Here is a 21,155-nt window from a genome sequence, read left to right as displayed (position 1 = left end):
TTCCTATTATCACCTTAAATTCTCGAAAAAGCCATGTAATCATAATAAACTGATTATTTTTGAATTCGTTCTTATCTAGGCTAATCCATAGACTGGATCTGATAACGGAAATCATCACTTTTCGGTGATAAAAATGAAAAATGTCCCACTTCCCTTAAAAGTTTGCTTCACTGTCATAATTCTTTACCTTTTTTCTCAAAAGAGTTGCAATATGTTTTAGATTGTCTAACGATGGTCACTAAAAAATCCAAATTCATTTGTTTGAAGATCATCACTAAAAAATCCAAATTCACTTGTTCGAAGATCATCACTAACGAATCCGAATTCACTTGCTTAAAGATCATCACTAAAAATCCAAATTCACTAACGAAGCAATGTTCTCTGACAAATCCAAATTCACTTGCTTAACGATGGTCACTAACAAATCAAATTCACTAACCAAGCAATGATCACTGAAAAATCCAAAATTCACTTGTTTAACCATTCCAACAATGGCCAGTAAAGAATTCAAATTCACGTGTTTATAACGATTCAATTCGTTCAAAACGATTGAATTCAAAATGAAATTTTGCAAATTTTAAATCCATTCAAACCCAGGAAATTGTTTTCTTATTCAAATCCGAAATCTTTCAAAAATGAACCATATTCTCCCATAGCACTTTTTGATAACCAATCGAATTTTATTCCTTGATCGATAAGATTTGTTAAACTTTTCATTCTTTGTTGGACTTGTTTCGTTTATGAATTTGAATTCGTTACTTAGTTGAAATTGTTTAGAAAATGAATTTGGATTTTTCAGTGATCATTGCTTGGTTAGAAATTTGGATTTTCAGTGATCATTGCTTGGTTAGCAAATTTTGATTTGTTAGTGACCATCGTTAAGCAAGTGAATTTGGATTTTCAGTGATCATTGCTTGGTTAGGAAATTTGGATTTTTCAGTGATCATTGCTTGGTTAGGAAATTTGGATTTTTCAGTGATCATTGCTTGGTTAGCAAATTTTGATTTGTTAGTGACCATCGTTAAGCAAGTTAATTTGGATTTTTCAGTGATCATTGCTTGGTTAGGAAATTTGGATTTTCAGTGATCATTGCTTGGTTAGGAAATTTGGATTTTTCAGTGATCATTGCTTGGTTAGCAAATTTTGATTTGTTAGTGACCATCGTTAAGCAAGTTAATTTGGATTTTTCAGTGATCATTGCTTGGTTAGGAAATTTGGATTTTCAGTGATCATTGCTTGGTTAGGAAATTTGGATTTTTCAGTGATCATTGCTTGGTTAGCAAATTTTGATTTGTTAGTGACCATCGTTAAGCAAGTGAATTTGGATTTTCAGTGATCATTGCTTGGTTAGGAAATTTGGATTTTTCAGTGATCATTGCTTGGTTAGTAAATTTGGATTTGTTAGTGATCATCGTTAAGCAAGCGAATTTTGAATCGTTAGTAATCATAGCTGAATAAGGGAATTCAGATTTGTTCAACCAAAAGAATCATTTTCGGCTAGCGATTATTATATTTGGAACTTGTAATTTTCATGAAATTTCTTGATTAGATATCAATTCTCATAAGTAGGATGTTGTCTTTGTTGAAAAATCAAATATTTATAATAAATTATACGCAAAAAATCAAAAATTGATTTTTTAAATCGTCGTTAACCGAAAAAATCATCGTTAACTGAGGTAATTTTTTCTCCTGACCCATCGTCGTTAACCGAAAATTTCGTTAACCGAGGTGTTCGTTAACCGAGGTACCACTGTATAATTCAATTAAAATGCACGCATTTGGTATTTTTGGAAATATTTCTGGAATCATTTTTGTATCATTCAAAATAAACTTTCAGAGAATTTTATTTTATTATATCCAAATTATCGTCTGTTATTTAATTCATTCGATTCATTGCTATTACGATTTAATTAATTGTAAACAATTTTTTAAAAAGCGCATCTATAAAATATTAATGAGAAAATATAAAATTTTGATGCAAAGGCCACAGGAAAAAAAAGATTAAATTGTCTCAAGCGATGTTGTATTTGCCCATGCTGGTAAGGAATTCAATGAAAACATTGGAATTCCAAGTAAGTAGAGATTGCAGAACATGATCGAAAGACAGATAATTTTGGTAACAAATCCCGGTAATATCTGAATTTTTTTCAGAAAAATAGTGATGTAAATTATTTGAAATTCAAGCTATTATGATAATTACCGTATCAAAAGGTTTTAATTTTGCATGAGCTGCAACTAATGCATTTGCCGGCGTTCCAACTTGAAGAACAAATGCATATGAACATGATAATGTTACCGGTATGATAAAAAATAATGGATTTTTGTTCAACAACAATGCCTGTTGGAAAAAATATTTAGGAATTTGTCAAGAATTGATCATCTTACATTATTTACTTACCATTTGGCCTGAAATCGGAAGAAAAACCGAAGCTATAGCAGAATTGCTAGCCAATTCGGTTGTAAAGGAAGCTGTCAAACTAACAATCACTACAACCGACCAAAAAGGTAAATAATTAATTCTAACCAATTGTTCACCGATCAATCTTGTTAGGCCAGAGCTCTATGTGAAAAAATTTTAAATAAAGATTAATGAAAATTATTCATATTAAAACTAACCAATGCAGTATCGGCCATTGCAAATCCTCCACCACGTAATAAAATAACACCCCAGGCTAGTTTAGATTGAGTAAATGTCCAATCCAATAATGATTCGCTTGGAAATGGACCGAGTGGATTACTCGGTATGCAAAACAGCAAAATGACTATTAATATAGCTGGTGTTGTATCCTTTGGAATGCTGTTGAAAATGTTTTTTTCTTATAATTTGCTAATTGTCAATCAGAGATCAGTCTACTTACATATCATGTCCTAACATTCTTGACCATCCAGTTAAAAATTGTGGATCACGAAACATCCATAAAATGATCAATGTAACGAATGTTGTGCATACGGCAATCTCATGAAATGTTATCGGTCCAAGTTCATTGTATTTCTGTATCAAAGTTGTTTTCGATGTATTTTTCACCTGAGCAATTATTCTTGGACTAAATGAACCAACGAATTCAAGAATGAAGAATGAATTTGATTTTATAATAATAAACTTACCGCAAATAGACCATTGTGATATAACACCAACTAAGAAATACACTCAATATAGTGGCAGGAAGACAGAATAGCAGCCATTTTGTGTAATCAACATCAGGTACATTTCCGTAAAATCTGGAAAAAATCATATGGGAATGATTTTTTTTGTCTTTTTTGACAAAAACTTACTCATCTAAAACAAATTGAAAGACTAAATTCGGTCCATTGCTAGTTAAAGTTGATGTACCGCCAATTGTTGCCGAAAAAGCAATACAAATATAAAGCAGCCTTTTAATATAATTTAATTCGGGCGAGATCTTTTTTGAATATTTATGAATCACATCTGATTTTTGAATTTCGATAGAATTACTTGTTGGATTTCCATTGATCATTTCTAATTCGGGATTTTTTTGTGGATAATTATTGAAAATTTCGCTGACAACAACATCAGCGATAGGCAATATCATTGCCGTTGCTGCCGTATTAATAATCCATATACCCAAAAACATTGTAACAAACATAAAACCGGCAAAAAGACTACGTAGATCATTTCCGATGGCAATAAGTACACGAAATGCTATTCGTTTGTGAAAACCACTTTTTTCCATTGCAATAGCAATAATCAAACTGGCCATGAAAAGCATATTTGTTGATTTTAGATATGGTTCACATGCTTTTTCAGTAGTTGCCAAACCAAACAATGGAAATAAAGCTACAGGTAACAATGCAGTGACGGCCAATGGAATTGGTTGAAATATCCAATAAAAAATCATAAGAAGTACGACAAAAGCACATCGTGATTCCTAAATTAATTAATTAATTCAATAATTCAATATAAAAATCATTTTTATGCTTACCGTAGATTGATAATTAAACCATAATAATGGTGATAATAATAAAGGTGTTAAGATTAATATAAGGCCATCTTTACATTTGATAAGAATATTTGGTAACATTTTTCTTTCTTTTGAAAAAAAAATCAAATAGCTGTCATATATGAATTCTTCAATCACAGGGAAAAAAATTTATGATTATGATTCTTGTTATTGCTGTTGATATGTTATAAAGTAATGAATAGTTAGGATTATTATCATCATCATTTTATTAACTTCCTTTGGCATTGATAGATTCGTTAAAAAAAAATTTTGTTTGCAAATTAAATTGGAAATCATCAAAATTTTTCATAAAACGTCATCAACATTATTCAATTAACCAATACATCTATCAACACGCGAATGAAATATTATAAAGATATATCCACTATACCACTATCGTCAAAGTCCAATGCTGAAAATGTTTTGTTTTCATTTATATTCAGTAGAAAAAAAAAGTAATTTGATCAATAAAATTTGATAAATAAAAATTGAAAAGTTTTTTGTTGTTGTTGTTGTAACGAAAAGAAAACAAACAAACATTCCAACGAGATAAAATTGATATTCAAATCATAAGTGTAACGATTTCGTGATTTTCTGATTGCCTAAAATGATGATTATTATCAATCAATAACGTCAGCAGTGAAAAAAGAGATCATTATCAATTATCATTTCGGAGTCATAAATAAAATTCATAGCCTTGAGCGCAGATTTTTCTTTTTATTGATGACAAGACCTACAATCACATATACAAACATTCAGATCATTCATCAATATTGGCTTCCATTTTCGAATACATATCATTGCTTCATTTTTATCATAAATAAATAAGGTAATATAATCCATTCATCTTGAATCTATCGTTTTAAAAATGAAATATTTTCTTTGATAATAATCAAACAATGTGAAAACAAAGAAAAAAAAACTGATGAAAAAATGTAAATTTCAAATCAAATCAATCATCACTATTTGTTTTTGTTTTGTTTTTTGATTTACGTAAAAAGGCTTAAAAAGATTATTGCATGGAAAGTTTTTACCAACAGAATAAAGTCCATGTTGTCAATATTTGATTGTAATATTACCGCATTATGATGATGATGATGATTTATGAATCAATTTCAATCCAAATCATCATTTCTTGAGTGCTGGCAACGTGTTTGTCATAATCATCGTCATCATTGTTGTTGTTTGAATGATTCTCTATATAATCATTCGGGTTCTGTTTCTATGTTTCTTCTGTTCATGTGCTTTGTCTTTGATTCGTTTTAGCTAAAATGTCTTTGTATGTCTATGTTTTTGTCTTGTACATAAATTGAAGGAATCCGGTATTATGTAAATTCAACTGCAAATTGGTGTGTGTGTTTATGCATAGAAACCTGCTATGATTCTATCATTATAATCATAAATCAAATATGATGATGATCATGATGATAATGATGACCATCCTTGACGTTTACATATTTACATAAGTAATTGACAAAATTCATATGTAAAATTCCCGTTGATGTTATATAATGTTCTTTTTGTTGTTGAATGGGTTGGATCATTATCAAAATACTTGAAGTAATATCCTCTAGCTATTTATTCTTCCTTGAAAAGAAGTAATTATTGATTGATTATTAACATCTTCAATTTGTCATTATATTTGAAACAATTGATTATTGTACATTGTTCAAGTGTGTCTGTGTGTGTGGTATTTTGAATTTCCCGTGTACAGGTAATATTTCTGTATCTGTGTGCGTGTGTTGGTTGATAGAAGAATAAAGACCAGGTAAAAAAAAGAAATATGAAAGGAAGCGAGAGAAAATGAAAATGAAATACAATCCACAATAACAGGTATAAAAGGTTTTTCTTTTTAGTACATTTTTCTAGTTTTTTTTTCCACATGAAATAATCAAAATTTTTGTTTTGACAATATTTTTTTAAAAATTTCACATTTGATTCTGTGAATTTGTTGAACATTTTTATTCTGATAATTCTTTTTGTTTTCATTTTATCGATTATTAGCAATTATCATCCATTTATCATGTATAAGCATCAACATCAAAATAATCAATTGGTCATTTATTTCATATCGATAATTATCATCATTTCAACAATAATGATAACAGCAAACGAAGCAAGAATTGTACGTAAAGAAAAAATGTTGCGTCTTTGTCTTTGGACACCATGTAAATCGATAACAGTGACAAAAAAATGTCCATCATATCTGGAACAAAGTTCGCGAAGAAAATGTAAATTACCTAATGATGAAATTGGTTTCTATTCCAAATGCTGTCTATATGAAGGTTATTTACCAGCGATCAAAGAAACACCAAACAATCAAATCGATGGAATGGAATGATTTTATAATTCTTCAAAACAAAAACAAAAACAAAATTTTCTCTCATCAAAACTTTGATATTTTATTTTAATTTTTTTAAAAAACTGAATAATTTAATTTATTTTTATTTTTATTTTTTGGAAGATTTTAAAATCTGTAAATCAATAATCATTCTTATGTTGTTTTGTTTGCTCGATAAAGAAATGAATAAAATTAGAGAATGAATGATTATTATATTGATTGAATATTTTGATCGATTATCATTGTATCTTCGAATATTGTTTCATCATTTTTTGATCGTTCAAACGTATCGATCATCATCATTGTTGAATATAAACGTGAACGCATTGGCCATTTCTTTTTTGTTTGAAAAAAATTGTCATGATCACCATTAATCGATAGATGTTTTCAAACGATAAAATTAAAAAAATCAACAAAATGAAGACCGAAAAAAAAACAAAAAGAAAATTTTACCTTGATTGGACGATAAACCTTCGACAATGATTGATTTGAAGAATTTTCAATTGTGTAAAATGTTGTTGTTGTTGTTGTCATTTCTTCGGTCAACGTTGATGATGATGATAATGTAGCTGTTGATTGTTTGAAATCAATTGAATGATGATAAATATTGCATTCTTCATGAATATTATTACCATTGTTTTCTGAATCATAATGATGATGATGATTATTATTATTAAGTGTTTGCATCAATATTTGTATATAATTGGTTGCTAAAATCAAAATATCAAGCTTGGATAATTTTGTATTCGGTGGTACTGATGGTAAACATTGTTGTAATGTTTGAAATGCATTTCTTAAACATCGTACACGGCTACGTTCACGTTCAGCATTTTTTGCCGGTATTGGTAATCGATTATTATTATGATTATTAAATCTGGCCATTTCAATTTTAAATTCAATGTTAATCGTTATAACGATAAAACAATATTTAATGAAATCAATGAGCAAATCAGAATTTGAATGATTCATTTATATACCAATTTTTTTTGTTGTTTGTCCATAATCTATGTGTAAGTTCCATTCGAATGTTTTCATTTTTTTGTGTGACTATATTGGAAACAAAATAAACATTTGATCCATTACATTTATCATTTCGATATATATCACTGAAGAAAAAAATTAATCATTAATCATTTGAATAAAATATAATCTGATACATAACTTGTTGTTGTTGGTTTTTTTTTCTAGTGAACCAGAACAATAAAAAACCCACTTTAAACACACTGGACAGTATTCATTTCATTTCATTTTTTTCAAAATAATTGATATTTTTTTAACGAAGAAAATTTTACTTCAACATTTTTTCTCCCTATATCATTATAATGTAATTAAAATCATCTCTAACGGATGATGAGAATAATAATAGCTGAAATACATACATAAAAAGGTATAAAATTTAATTATTAGGATTTCTATTGAATAAAATAGAAAATTTAACAAGGGATTTTCCCCTTCCATGTATTGATGTCATTTTTCGTGTGTATGGTGTTTGGTTTGTACAAATTTTCAACGAAACAAGAAAAAAAAATGGTGAAATTTTTTTTTCTCGTTATTTGTGGTGAATATTTTTCAATGTCCACCATTGCAAACAAATTTGACAAATTGAAATGTCGCTGTCTTTGTTCTGGTTGATTTCATTTTTACCATTTGTTTCCTATGAAAGTGATAAATGATTCTGATTTTATGGATATGAAACATTCATTTTTTTTATGAATGGTGGGAATTTGTTTATTTCTTTATAAATTTGATCAATTATAATCATTGGAAAAAAATGATGTTGACATATAATGAATTGGCAAAGCTGGATGTTATCATTATCGATTGAAGATTGTGTTTTCATGATCTTCCTTTTTTTTCTGCAGAACATGTACATTTTCATCCGCTGAAACGAAAAAACCAACAAGTGTCATGACAATAATTCTATAGCACACGTCATATCTGAATAAACAAAAAAGAATTCATATGGTTTTTCTGCGGCAATATTTCCAAATTAATTTTGAGCCGAAAGAATTTTTTTTTATTTTTTTAACTTTGAAGAATAGTTGTATTTTTTCAGATTATTAAAAAAATGGCAAATTCCAATGCAAAATCCACTGCGAATACATCCATTTTTAGTACATTCAATAAAGTATATAATAATATGAAAATAACTAAAGAACAAATCTATTCGAATGTTGATGAGATTAAAAATATACGTGATGATTTTGAACAAATGTTTTTAATCGATACGGCAAAATTTTTTACCGATAAATTAATCACACTTGAACAAGATCATAATGATGTCGAAATTTATCGAATGGCTAAATTATTACATCAAAAAGAACAATATCATCGAGCTGCATTGTTGATAACGTCGAATAATTTTCATTTAAAAAATCTTTCCGGTCGTTTTCTTGCTGCTAAATGTTATGTGAGTATTTTCTTTAAATTTATCATTCATTCATTTTATTTTAAATCTATTCTAGTTTGATTGTAAAGAATATTCAAAATCATTAGAATTACTAAATCTACCAATCGATAATTTAACGTTTGATGAAAAAGGTGGTTCTTTCGATCAGGTATTTCATTTTTATTCTTTCTCTAATGAATAAAACTTTTTAAATGTTTTTATTTTAAAGTGGAAAAGTTCCATTCATTTATTAAAAGGTCATATACATGAAGCATTGGATGACAAAGAATTAGCTAATAAATGTTTTTTCGATGCACTTGTATTGGATCCATTCTGTTATGAAGCTTTTCAAGCTTTGATTAAATTCGATATGATCAATAAAGAACAAGGTATTTTTAGCCGATTAAATCTGAAAATTTCATAGATTAATTCAATTTTTCATCATAAGAATGTCAATTATTGGAATTTATATCATCCGCAAACAATGATCAAAGCGACAAATCGGAAGCAATCAATATGATGAAAGAATTATATAATCTTCAATTTCATCACCACCATCGTCATGATAGGAAAGATGTTGGAATGAACACTGAAGATGAAAATGAACAACAGAAACAATCATCGTCATCATTAACATTGTTAAATAATTCGCTTTTCTCCAGTGATGATGTTCGATTGATTCATGCTGAGAATTATTACAATGATTGTCAATTCAAAAAAAGTTATGCAATCCTTTCCGAGTAAGTAAAAATGGAAATAATTATACGCAAATTATTTTTACGACTTTTTTTTCTTTCTAGAATCCATTCGAATGATAATTTAAATCAAAAATGTCTATTTCTTATGATCGGTTGCCTTTTAGAATTGAACAATGATATTGTATTACAAGAGATATCGCATAATTTAGCTGAAGCTATACCTGAAAATGCAATTGCATGGTATGCTGTTGGCTGTTATTATTATGCAACATCAAACATGGATAATGCCAGAAAATATCTAAGCAAATCAACATTGATTGATCCAAATTTTCAAGCATCAATGCTTATGTATGGCCATTCATTCGAAATGGAAGCATTACATGATCAAGCAATAGCTGTATATATGGATTTAAGTAAAATTATGGCTCATTCATATTTACCGATTTTATATGTTGGCGTTGAATATTGTCATCTGAATTTTCCATCAATGGCCGAACAATATCTGAATCAAGCATTGGAATTATCTCCAGATAATCTATTTGTACTTCATGAATTAGGAATAGTTTTCTATGAGAAAAAAGAGTGCGTACATTTTTTATTAATAATAATGCGGAAATTATTATTTTCCCTGTCATAAACAGATATGAAATTGCAAAAGATTATTTCAAAAAAGTTTATAAAATTCTTGCTGATAAAAAATTACTGATGGAATATCCACAAAAATGGGAACCGTTATTAAATAATCTAGGCCATGTACATAGAAAATTGGGCGAATATGATGATGCTATTAATTATTTTAAGATAGCTATACGAATGATACCGGAAAATTCATCCACATTAGATGCATTAGGTTTGGTATATGGTTTGAAAGGTGAACTACAGATGGCGAGTGATTATTTTCAAAAGGTAATTTTTTTTGAATATATTAATTTTCACTTTTTTGATTCTTTTTTTTTCCTAACCACAATTGATTCGGAAGCCTGAAGGCTTTCGTATAAGAAAGATTTTTTGGAACTTTTCTATAACAAATTTCATTTTTTAAAATTTTGCTCATTTTTTAAATTTTCTTTTTCTTTCTTTTTTTCGTTAGGCCCTTAGCCTTAAACGTGATGATGCATTCGCATTGACAATGTACCATTTATTATCTGATTAGATGACAGCTTTAACTTCAAACACGAAAAATAATTTCAATTTTGTCAAATATAAATGGCCAACCCGCACCAATGAAAAACGTCAATTTGAGCTTCTTAATGTATTAATTTAATTTTTTCATATGAAAAAAAATTTGATAATAACTCATTTGTATTATGATTTGTTTCATTTTCATATCATGTATATAGTGTTTATTATTAATTGATTTGTATTGATATTATGGTTTTTGATTTTTTCAAAAAAAATTTTCTATTATAATATTCAATAATATTTATGGATTGGACATTTTATAAAAATTTGATTTTTGTTTCCCACGATAAATGATTAACGATCAAAAGCGAATTTTTTGTTTGGTTTTCGGCAAAATACGTTGTTTTTTATGTTTTAATTAAATGATTTAAATGTTAATGGTTATTATTCTTTCATTATAGATTAAAATGAGGTTTTTTTCACTCACTGTCGGTAGGAGATGGATTTTTTTTCTTCTTTTTCCTCATTATTGTTTGATGTAAGAAAAAAAATAAACACAAGCTGAAAAATTAATTTGATTTTCATGTTTCTTTTCCTATAGGCATTTATCGATTAAAGTAAATTGTGTGTGTATGTGTTTGTATTCAAGGATTTTGTTTCCTAGTTCATCAATATTGGTTTTTTTGCAAACAGACAAAAAAAAATTCAATCTTATTGAAATTTTTTCACTTTAATTTTATATTCTTAGATCTTGAACTTTTTTTTCTCCTTTTTTTTCGATTCTATTTTTGCGTGAGTTTGTGACAATCGAAATTTTTTTCCACAATGATTCCGTCTGATGAACACATACACTTACATAGACATACGTTCAATTTTCCAAGTGGTATACGAAAGATTTGATCAAAGATAGAAAGATCAAGAAAAGTATTTGAAATGATGATGATGATGATGAAAAGAATTTTTTTTAAATAAAAAAAAAGAAAAAAGAATTTCACTTTCCATATAAGAAACACACGCACATTTTGAGACACAATCAAGTGATGGAAAAAATTGAAAAATAAATTTTTATACACAAAATAATAATAAATTTACCAAGAGAAAAGAAAAAAAAATTTATGCGTATTCGGGATTTATGAGCAAATGATCTTGCATCTGGTGTGCGTGTATGTGTAACATTTCGTTCCATTTACATTCCTCTTCTACATTATAATGATAATTTTGGCCATATTATGTCATCTTATTTATCAGTGAAAATTTTTTTTCACATTTTCAATTTATTCAAATTGCATGGAATGAAAATGGTGACCAGATTTCATAAATGATTCAACTGGATTTATTTCCTCTTCGTTTTTTTTTGTTGTTGTTGGGCGAATCAAAAACTTTGCATCATCATCATCATTGTTGAAATTGAAATTACATTTCTTTTCTCTCTTTTTGAATCTAAAAAAAATTTAAATTGAAAAATTGTTATACAAAATGTACATTATGAGTATGTTCATTATATGAAATGAATCTTTCAGGTGTGAAAAAGTTTTTTCACTCGCTTACTTTTCTTTCATTGATCAAGAATACACACACAATAAAATGTCTTAAACTTTTGAATTAAATCGAAAAAAACTAGACAAAAAAAAGTCTTTTAATCAAAATCAATTTTATTCATTATCATTCACCTTGGTATTGCAAAAAAAAAAGAATTTAAGTGAAAAAAAATTTCAAAACTTTTTTTCCGTTTGAAAAAAAAAAAAATATATTACATAATTTTCAAATAAAACAGAGAATTTTTCTGACTTTTCACATACATTTATTATTATGTTTTTGATGTGATTTTTAATAATTCGTTACATAATGAATTCATGTGTGGTTTGTCTGTGTGTGTGTGTGTAAAGAAATCATTAGTAGCTTCATTTTTTCTCCTAATTTCAAATATTGATGGAAAGACACATTGATTGAATATATTTGATTTGAAGGGAAAAAGCGAAAAAGCAAAACATTTTTCTTCCTTCCTTTCACGTTTATTCAATACATTATAACCACGAAATGAATGAATGAATGATAAAAGTGGTTGTGATAAGAATTTTTTTTTACATTCTTTTCTCGTTTTTTTTTAGTTTTGGTTTCATTCCATGATTTACTTCGAAAAGAAAACTATTTCTGAAACTATATGTAAAACTAAAATCAATGTGTTTGACATGCGTTTTCGTTTGTCTGTCCTTTTTCGTTTCATGATTTTTTCGGGTTCGACCTCCAACATATTAATTCACTATTCTCTCTCCTTTATTCTGTGGTTTCATATAAAACTATTTTCGATTATTTTTTTCACCCATTCTCATTTCATTTCTTATCAAAATATTTACCACTAGCATCCTCAATGATCAATGACAATGTGTTGGAATTTCATTTTCTATCATTCTGGAACATCAATATATATATTTTTTTGGGTACATTTTTGTAGTCTATGGAAAACCAGGAGCCATTATAATTCAATGCGAATAGAATCATGAAATTGTTTTTGAATGAATTTCTTTGCATCCTATTTCTCGTCTGTTCATTGCCGAAAACTTTTTTGTTTGCTGATGCTACTGCTCAATAACAAAAAAAAATATTCATGGTTATTCCATTCGGATATTTTTTCGCCGTGTGTTTGTCAGTGTGTGCTTATGTTTATTTGTCTATGTGCGGATGACAATCAAGAATCCAGAATTCCCAACATGGACAAATAACTATAAAAAAAAATCTATCTTACTAGTTTTGTTTTCACCCAATTGGCTGACAAAAAAAAAATAAAGAATAAAATTGGAATTTATTTTCCCATTCTCTCTCACTCAATCACATTTTCGATACAACAGCATCACAATCAATTTACAGTGTCAATGGCTTTTAGTTTCTTTTTCTGTGTGTATGATTCATAAAAAAAAATTTGTCCGTCTTTTGGACATTCTGTTCAGAATTTCTTTATTTCTCTTCGTGTGTTAGCATCTCAATCGCCGAAAATAACTATTGTTTAATGTTATGTGTGTGTACGTGTATTCGCATATTAATTCTTTTTAAAAAATTATTTATTTTTTTCTTGGTTGTTGAGAAATTTCGTTTCGTCATTATCAATCAATGCTAATGCCGAAAGGGTTATAAAAAAAATTTTCAAAACAAAAAAAAAACAATTCATTTCACAACTGACTATAGGTGAATCAGAATTTATATGAAAAAAAATATAATAATTATTTTTAGCTATTTTGTGATATTTAAAAAAAAATTTTTGTTTGTTCAAGCCATTAGTAATCATCATTACGATAACAACAAATTTTTTTTTATAATATAAAATTCTCAACGGTAATGATAATGATAATATCAATTGTGATTTGAACAGATAGATTAATCTATAGATAAATAATGTAGAGATAATTCCACCATCGGCCAACATAGAATATTCATTACCTTTTTCCATTCAAAAAAAAAATTCTTTCGTTTTTTATTTCATCATCATCATTCAGCGTTAGTTTTTATATAAAAGCTTAATAGAGAATCATTCATTCGCTATATTGGAATTTCAAAACATTCAATTTTATTCTAGGGTTTTTTTCATTTTCATTTCCATTGTGCATTCGAAAACTAACAGACCAGAACGATCATCATCATCAGTAAAAAAAACAACAACTAGATCGGGTCTCTATTATCGTTTTTCTTTCTCTCACTCTTTCAATGTTACTAATACAAAATTGATGCTGAAACAAAACAAAACGAAAAAAACCAACACTAACAACATCCACCTTTATTTCAATGGTACGTATGGATTTGATTATTATTATTATTATTTTCAATTTAAATTCTTCGGTACAAAACAAAACAAAACAAAATTTAAGTTTCACAAATCGATTGCGTCATATATCCGCATATAACTGTCATAATGTCATTTCAAGTTTTTTTAACACTGGCAATGAAAAAAAATTTCGATTTTGTTTCGTTTTTTTTTTTTGTTGAGAGAATTTCTTTTTTTTAATAGGAAACTATATGGGAATTGTCAAATTCAATTTGATACATTTTCGATTATTTATTCTTTTTTTTATGAGGAGAAAAACTGAACGGAAATTATATTCGGTACAATGAGTAAAATTGTAACAATAATAACAATAACAACAATAAGGACAACTAGAAACAAAAACCTTTAAAGAATAAACACATATAAAAGTAAATTCAATCGTTTAGTGTCTAAATTAGATTAAAGTTTTATACTTTTTTTTGACACAATGTATATTCATCGTTCGATTCGTGAGCCAAATAATGATGATGATTGAAAATTGAAAATTTTCAAGGAAAAATGATCCAAAAATAAGTAACTTATTGTTGTTATTGATTTTATTTATTTGTGAAAATTGAAATTTTATTACTAAGTTTTTGTATTGAAATAAACAAAAAGTAACAGCCAATAATTATCGATTCAAAAATAATTAAATGTCAATTATAGTGATTGACCAGACGAAAAAAAAATTCTGTTTGCCAAAAAATAAAATCAAAGTCTGTTTCTTTCCATTTCCAAACAACAACAAAAAATTCTTTGATTTTCATAAAATCAAAGTCTATTTTTTTCCAATTTCCCATGTCATTCATATTTGTCATCATAAATAAATGAACACATGCCAAACACACAACAAGAACAACATAAAATCCATCAAAAAAAACATTGTGGTGATGACTTATGATGAACCAGAAAAAATGGAATTCAAAAGCAAAAATAGTGCAAGCTAAAAAACTACCGAAAGAAAAAGATCTATCATTCCATTTCACACGAAAATATATTCAATTAGTTAGTCTTTTTTTTTGGTTGTCATCATCATCATCATTGCCATTTGTCATGTTTTTTTCCCAGCATTTTTTCATAAGAAAAATCTCTTATCCATTGTCAATGAATTGAAAATTCATCATTGTCATCATCTTTTTTTTGATGATGATTGTTAGTATGGTTAAGAAAAAAAGAGGTGATGATATTAGAAGAATAAATGTAGAATAAAAAGCATCAATATTTATGTTTGTATGTTTTTTTCCATGTGATGTTTCATCCATAAATCATTTCATTAAAAAGCACTGTTCTGTTGTTGAGTAAAGCTGCTTTTGTTCATTTGATTTCAATTATATCTAAAAATCAAAAAAAATCTATTCAATATTGTAAAGTCTATTGTCATCATATTCTACAGAATTTTTATTTTTTTCCTTGAGAAAATTTTGTTTCGTTGTGCTGATGTAATTGATTATTTGAGCGGATTCAGTGGATTTGTTTTATTTTATGTTTCGAATAAAATGAAGCCAGAAAAAAAACGAAAAGATTAATATATTTGAAAAAAAGTTTACATTATTCGATGGAATCACATTTTGATGCCGTTATTTTTTTTTGGATACAGAGCGACAAAATGAGAGGTCTCTATACTATCATTACTATGAGATAATAATAATGTATTAATTTGAAGTGCAAAATATCAATGATAAAAAACTTTAGGGAAAGTCTCAAATGAATGAAGAGTGATGATGATGAACCAATAAACTATGAAAAAGTGAAAACAAAAACGAACATAGCCATTAAAAATTCTCATTAGTTTTTTTCGGGTTGAAACGTTTTTTCCATTTAGTTTCATTTAGTTGTTGTTGTTGTTGTTGTTAATTCTATGAAATTATTAAATGTAATCAAAGTTAGTTGATGATCATCATAAATGATTTACACTATTAATCACGTTTTCATTCATTCATTCATTGCTCGATTTGATTAATTGAGATGATTTGATCAGTAAGTAAGTAAGTCAATCAGTCAATCATTTATTTATATATTTAGGATGAAACAAATGTTATTAAGCTTTTTTCCAACGTTTTCAATAAGAAAGTACAGATATTCTTGTATTATTAATCATCAATTGATCTTTTCTCATTGATTCACATTATATGTTCAAGATGATGACAATAAAAATTAAGGAAAAAGGAAAACATGATGATATCATTTTTTTGTTTGTAATAGTAACGGGAAACAGCTTGTTTAGAATTGAAAAGAGATAAATGGGAAGCTGAATGATGATGATGATGTGGATGATGGTCATTGTTTTTGTTGTTGTTAATTCTAAAATTAGAAGAAAAGAAATCCGATACGGATTTGTTGTTTTGTTCAAGTTTTGTTTGTTTTTGTTTTATTCTGTTCTAATTGCCATCATTTTATAAAAGTGATGACCATATTTACATATTAGATTTTTTCTCTTGAAATAATATTCGAAAAGGCAAAACATTAAACAAAAACATCACACACACACAAAACACACCAAAAGATAATGATTATATTTGTTCGAACAAAGCATCAAATTGCATTTCGAATCTATATATGTGAAAATATATTGGAGATTCCAAAATATACTCGTAAATGATTATTAGACCATTATTACCATTATCATCATTATCATCATTAATAGTTATTTTCATTTATTTTGTTCATTCATTTTATGAATCACAATGCTATTGTATTCATTAAATTTAATGTATGAGGTCGATAATTTTTTCAAGATAAAAGTAGTGATTAACGGTTTAAACGGTGAAAAAAACAGCTCAATACGAGTGGATAATGCTTATAATAGACATCATTCAGAATAATTAAACGAAAAAAATTTCATTGTATAATCACTATTTTAAAAAAAATGATCGGACTATTTTATTGTTGCTGAATCAACTTGATGTTATTCATCTTTTTTTTTTTTTTTTGGTTTATATTCTGGTTAAGTTCGAAAAAACAAATATTCGAAATTTCGAACGTGATGAACATAATAATCGATACTGAATATATAGAAGAATCGATGGAAAATATTCGAACAAATTCATATATGAAAAATTGGTTACGAAATTGAATTAATAATGTAAACGATTTTTTAAAAAAAGTTGATCCTCAATCTTTGAAAGTTTTTTTTCGAGTTTTTGTTTGTTTGTTTTTTTTTGCATTTCGATTTGTATGTCATGTAGAAAAGACAAAGATTTCAAAAAAAATTGCTTGATCTCATCAATAATAGGGATTTTTATATTTCATCCGAATATTCTATTTGATAAATGTTGTTTTTTCACATTGATAGAATGTTGTTGTATATTGAAAATGGAAAAAAATATTCGATATATGTGGGAAAAGAAATAACAGAACAAAAGATAATATTCGATAAATGGATGAACGACAACAAAATGAGCTAATAGGAATTACTAATAGTATCTTTGAGAGTAAAAGAAAAGACAAAAGAATGGATGGCCAAAAATAAATGGCATCATTTACGGGCCTGTCATCATAATCATGATGATGATGATGATCAAATTTTATTGTTTCCTTTCCCAAGATATTTTTGTTGTTCAATGTATGATGATGATGATGATGGTATGACTTGAATTATTTTTGTCGAATAAATATAACAATAATCATATATTGTTTGAAAAATGATAATTAATTTCATACATAAATACATTCTCATGGGTGTGATGATGATGCTGATAATGGTGATGATGGAATCTTCAACAAAATCCCGAATTAGTTTGTATGTAAATGTCATTTTGAAACTTGTTTGTTGAATGTTATCATTATTATTATTATTTTGTTTTGTCTTGTGTTCGGTCCAGTTCGTTGATTACAATCGGTACCATATTTTTCAAATGAATAAACACGTCATTTTTCTTTCTTGAAAAATTTTTTCTCTTTATTTATTTAAAAAACAAAACAAACATTTCATTTCCTATTGGATCGTTGATGGCTTTTTTGTTATAATTTTGAATATCATTAACTATTCGTGTTTGTTCATCCATTCATTATATTCTTTGGTAAAAAACAAAGAAACAATAAAAAATAATAACTATTGTAATAGATGGAAAGAAACTATACTGTATCAACATTATAACCTCGGAAATTTTTATTTATTTATTTCAATTTACAATATGTACGTAATGATACGAAATATCAAAATTCTTCATTGTATTTAAAGTAATAAATATTGGCGAATATAAACAATACATCAGTTTACTAGGAATAATGATGTGATGATATTCAGTTTAAATAGACTGAATATAAACAATTTAATAATCATTGGAAATTGACCACAAATTTTCTGATGCTGATTTTTTATTATTCTCCAATAAATGTTTATATTATTAATGGTTATATAAATAAACGTAATATGTTTTTATATTTATAAAAATTATTATCATTGTCAATATAATAAACTATGAAAATATTAAACAAAAATTACGTAAACATTAAATTATTCATCTTAATATGAATGTTTTTTCCTCTCTCTCTTTGACAGCTAATAACCATTACATAAGATATAAATGAAAAATTCTGTTTTTTTCCAAGTTTTTATCAATTGGACCTTTAGGATTCCATATTATTACTATCATTATTATTTTTATGATCAACGCAGATGTGAAACATGTAACAAAGTCAAGAAAATAGTCGACCATATAGCCACACATTGTGGTAAATATGTTAAGTTTGAATACACCAGTCGCCATGATAGAGTTTTGAAGTGTTGCCATTTGCATATTATGAAGAAATTTGGTTTCACTAAAAATAATAAAATTGGTCTCCACAAAACCGAAAAATCGATGTGCAACAAAGATGGGTCCATAATAATTAAATCTGATACACCAATCTATACCCACAATCAAACAATTACGGAAAACAAACCAGACATTTATGTTCAAGATAACAACAATCGCAATATTGATATCATTGAAATAGGAATTACAAACAAAATATAATTTCCACGACCGAAATCACGAAACATCATAAGTATGATCTATTGGCAAATTCTCTTAAAGTCATGTATCCTACATTCACGACAAGTAACATTCCGGTAGTGCTATCATGGGATGGCTTAGTGACTAAATACAATAATAAATATATGCAAATGTTGGGCATTAACAAAAATTATGGCATTTATTCAATATAGTTCTTTGAAATCTACAGGGCGTTTGATAAGTCCCTGATGAGTTTTTTCGATCTCATTCAAAACTATAAGGATATAAGATATGATGTTTATGATGAATTTATAGGGAATTTATTAAGGTTTTTGAGTTATCATCAAAATTTTCCATCAATGATACTTTTGATGAAAACGATTTTTCCGAATCAATGTCTAAAATTTTCATCAACGCAATGGCATTTTCTCTATGGAGGCATAGCCATACTTTCCAATGGAGAGTATGCTATGATCGCGTTCGAATTTCTGTTATGTTGTTGAGCTAAGTGAAAATTGTGTTGAATGACCAAAATTGTGATTTTTCTGAATTCATGGATCATCCCGAAGAATCATAACTTGGAAAATCAAAATTACCAACTTAACAAAAAAAAATTATCAATACCATATTATCGTCATCCATTTTTAAAGTAATCTTGTCATTGTTGTTTTATTGTCGTTATCATATCATTGTTATTTTTGTTATAACCATATCATTGTTATCTTTTCTTATTATCATATTATTGTTATCCCCTTCTTCATTATTCATATTTTAATTTTTATAAGAAAATGTTCGTAAACCGGTCGGTGTTTGCTTTCGAGCCAAAGAATCTTTGCTTGCTTAATTGATACCATTCTGTGGTAGATGGTTAGATTGTTGTTTTAAATAATTTGGATTTGTCAAGTGATGATTCTTCTGGATGTTTGGCCGATTCAGAAAAATTGAAGTTTGCACATTCAAAATAATTCTCACTTTGCTTAACAATTTAGCACACATTGGAGTTGTGCTAATGTATGGCTATTGCCTCCATAGAGAAAATGCCATTATCTTGATGAAAATTTTAAACATTGATAGAATTACCAAGTGATGATTCCCGACAGGTTAGGTTAGTAATTTGAGTTTGTTCAAATGATTCTGGTCATTTTAGGTCAGTCAATTGGGATATGTCAAATAATGATTTGTAAAGGTTAGTGATTTGACTTTGCCAAGTGATGATCCTGGTTAGGTTAAGTTGATAATTTTGATTTTCCAAGTTATGATTCATGAATTCAGAAAAATCAGAATTTTGGTCATTCAACAGAATCCAGAAGAATCATCACTTGACAAATCCAAATTACTAACCTAACATGACCAGAATAATCAGACCGATCGGTTTAAGAAATTTTTCTTATAAAAATTAAAATATGAATAATGAAGAAGGGGATAACAATGATTTGGTTATAACAAAAATAACAATGATATGATAACGACAATAAAACAACAATGACAAGATTACTTTAAAAATGGATGACGATAATATGGTATTGATAATTTTTTTTTGTTAAGTTGGTAATTTTGATTTTCCAAGTTATGATTCTTCGGGATGATCCATGAATTCAGAAAAATCACAATTTTGGTCATTCAACACAATTTTCACTTAGCTCAACAACATAACAGAAATTCGAACGCGATCATAGCATACTCTCCATTGGAAAGTATGGCTATGCCTCCATAGAGAAAATGCCATTGCGTTGATGAAAATTTTAGACATTGATTCGGAAAAATCGTTTTCATCAAAAGTATCATTGATGGAAAATTTTGATGATAACTCAAAAACCTTAATAAATTCCCTATAAATTCATCATAAACATCATATCTTATATCCTTATAGTTTTGAATGAGATCGAAAAAACTCATCAGGGACTTATCAAACGCCC

The 21,155-nt window shown here is 27.5% G+C and overlaps 5 protein-coding genes across 11 annotated transcripts in view; 3 read left to right on the top strand and 2 right to left on the bottom strand.

Moving 5' to 3' along the window:
* The first annotated feature begins 1,931 nt into the window (after nt 1–1,931).
* Nucleotides 1,932–6,510, top strand: LOC113792041 (uncharacterized). 6 transcript variants are annotated; one of them, XR_012846897.1, is made up of 3 exons: nt 1,932–2,072; nt 2,152–2,505; nt 5,964–6,510. XR_012846897.1 is itself a non-coding variant. In XM_027341908.2 (2 exons), the coding sequence occupies exons 1-2, from the start codon at nt 5,490–5,492 to the stop codon at nt 6,298–6,300; spliced, it is 405 nt and encodes a 134-aa protein (XP_027197709.2). In that variant the 5' UTR covers nt 5,473–5,489; the 3' UTR covers nt 6,301–6,510. The 6 variants fall into 6 exon arrangements, 1 of the variants encoding a protein (XP_027197709.2); XR_012846899.1 differs by lacking the exons at nt 1,932–2,072; nt 2,152–2,505 and adding an exon at nt 4,412–4,788; XR_012846901.1 differs by lacking the exons at nt 1,932–2,072; nt 2,152–2,505 and adding an exon at nt 4,800–4,894.
* Nucleotides 1,995–4,215, bottom strand: LOC113792037 (Na(+)/citrate cotransporter-like). Its single transcript, XM_027341903.2, has 8 exons — nt 3,942–4,215; nt 3,274–3,887; nt 3,106–3,219; nt 2,859–3,044; nt 2,617–2,797; nt 2,399–2,560; nt 2,201–2,338; nt 1,995–2,136 (listed from the first exon to the last, which is right to left on the bottom strand). The coding sequence occupies exons 1-8, from the start codon at nt 4,038–4,040 to the stop codon at nt 2,002–2,004; spliced, it is 1,629 nt and encodes a 542-aa protein (XP_027197704.1). The 5' UTR covers nt 4,041–4,215; the 3' UTR covers nt 1,995–2,001.
* On the bottom strand, nt 6,388–7,260 carry LOC113791860 (transcription factor 24-like). 2 transcript variants are annotated; one of them, XM_027341696.2, is made up of 3 exons: nt 6,933–7,260; nt 6,754–6,869; nt 6,388–6,636 (listed from the first exon to the last, which is right to left on the bottom strand). In XM_027341696.2, exons 1-3 carry the CDS (start codon nt 7,180–7,182, stop codon nt 6,511–6,513), a joined length of 492 nt encoding a protein of 163 aa, XP_027197497.2. In that variant the 5' UTR covers nt 7,183–7,260; the 3' UTR covers nt 6,388–6,510. The 2 variants fall into 2 exon arrangements, with proteins under 2 accessions (XP_027197497.2, XP_027197496.2); XM_027341695.2 differs by having other exon boundaries at nt 6,389–6,636; nt 6,754–7,260.
* A 785-nt stretch (nt 7,261–8,045) lies between these two features.
* LOC113791993 (cell division cycle protein 16 homolog) lies at nt 8,046–11,063 on the top strand. The gene is made up of 7 exons (XM_027341854.2): nt 8,046–8,710; nt 8,766–8,858; nt 8,919–9,078; nt 9,138–9,429; nt 9,490–9,969; nt 10,029–10,293; nt 10,478–11,063. The coding sequence occupies exons 1-7, from the start codon at nt 8,369–8,371 to the stop codon at nt 10,538–10,540; spliced, it is 1,695 nt and encodes a 564-aa protein (XP_027197655.2). The 5' UTR covers nt 8,046–8,368; the 3' UTR covers nt 10,541–11,063.
* A 2,789-nt stretch (nt 11,064–13,852) lies between these two features.
* The window catches only part of LOC113792109 (adenylate cyclase 1-like), a 26,432-nt gene continuing 19,129 nt past the window's right edge, over nt 13,853–21,155 (top strand). Inside the window, 1 exon segment of the mRNA XM_027342001.2 lies at nt 13,853–14,286. The gene's annotated coding sequence lies outside the window, so the exon portion shown is untranslated.

The sequence above is a fragment of the Dermatophagoides pteronyssinus genome, unplaced genomic scaffold (genome assembly GCF_027571235.1).
Source record: "Dermatophagoides pteronyssinus isolate colony J.1.1.1.1 unplaced genomic scaffold, Derpt_VIB-CSIC_2022.12 sq0026, whole genome shotgun sequence".
Lineage (NCBI taxonomy): Eukaryota > Metazoa > Arthropoda > Arachnida > Sarcoptiformes > Pyroglyphidae > Dermatophagoides > Dermatophagoides pteronyssinus.
Note: the sequence above shows the minus strand (reverse complement) of the source record. Positions and strands in the feature narration are given on the sequence as shown.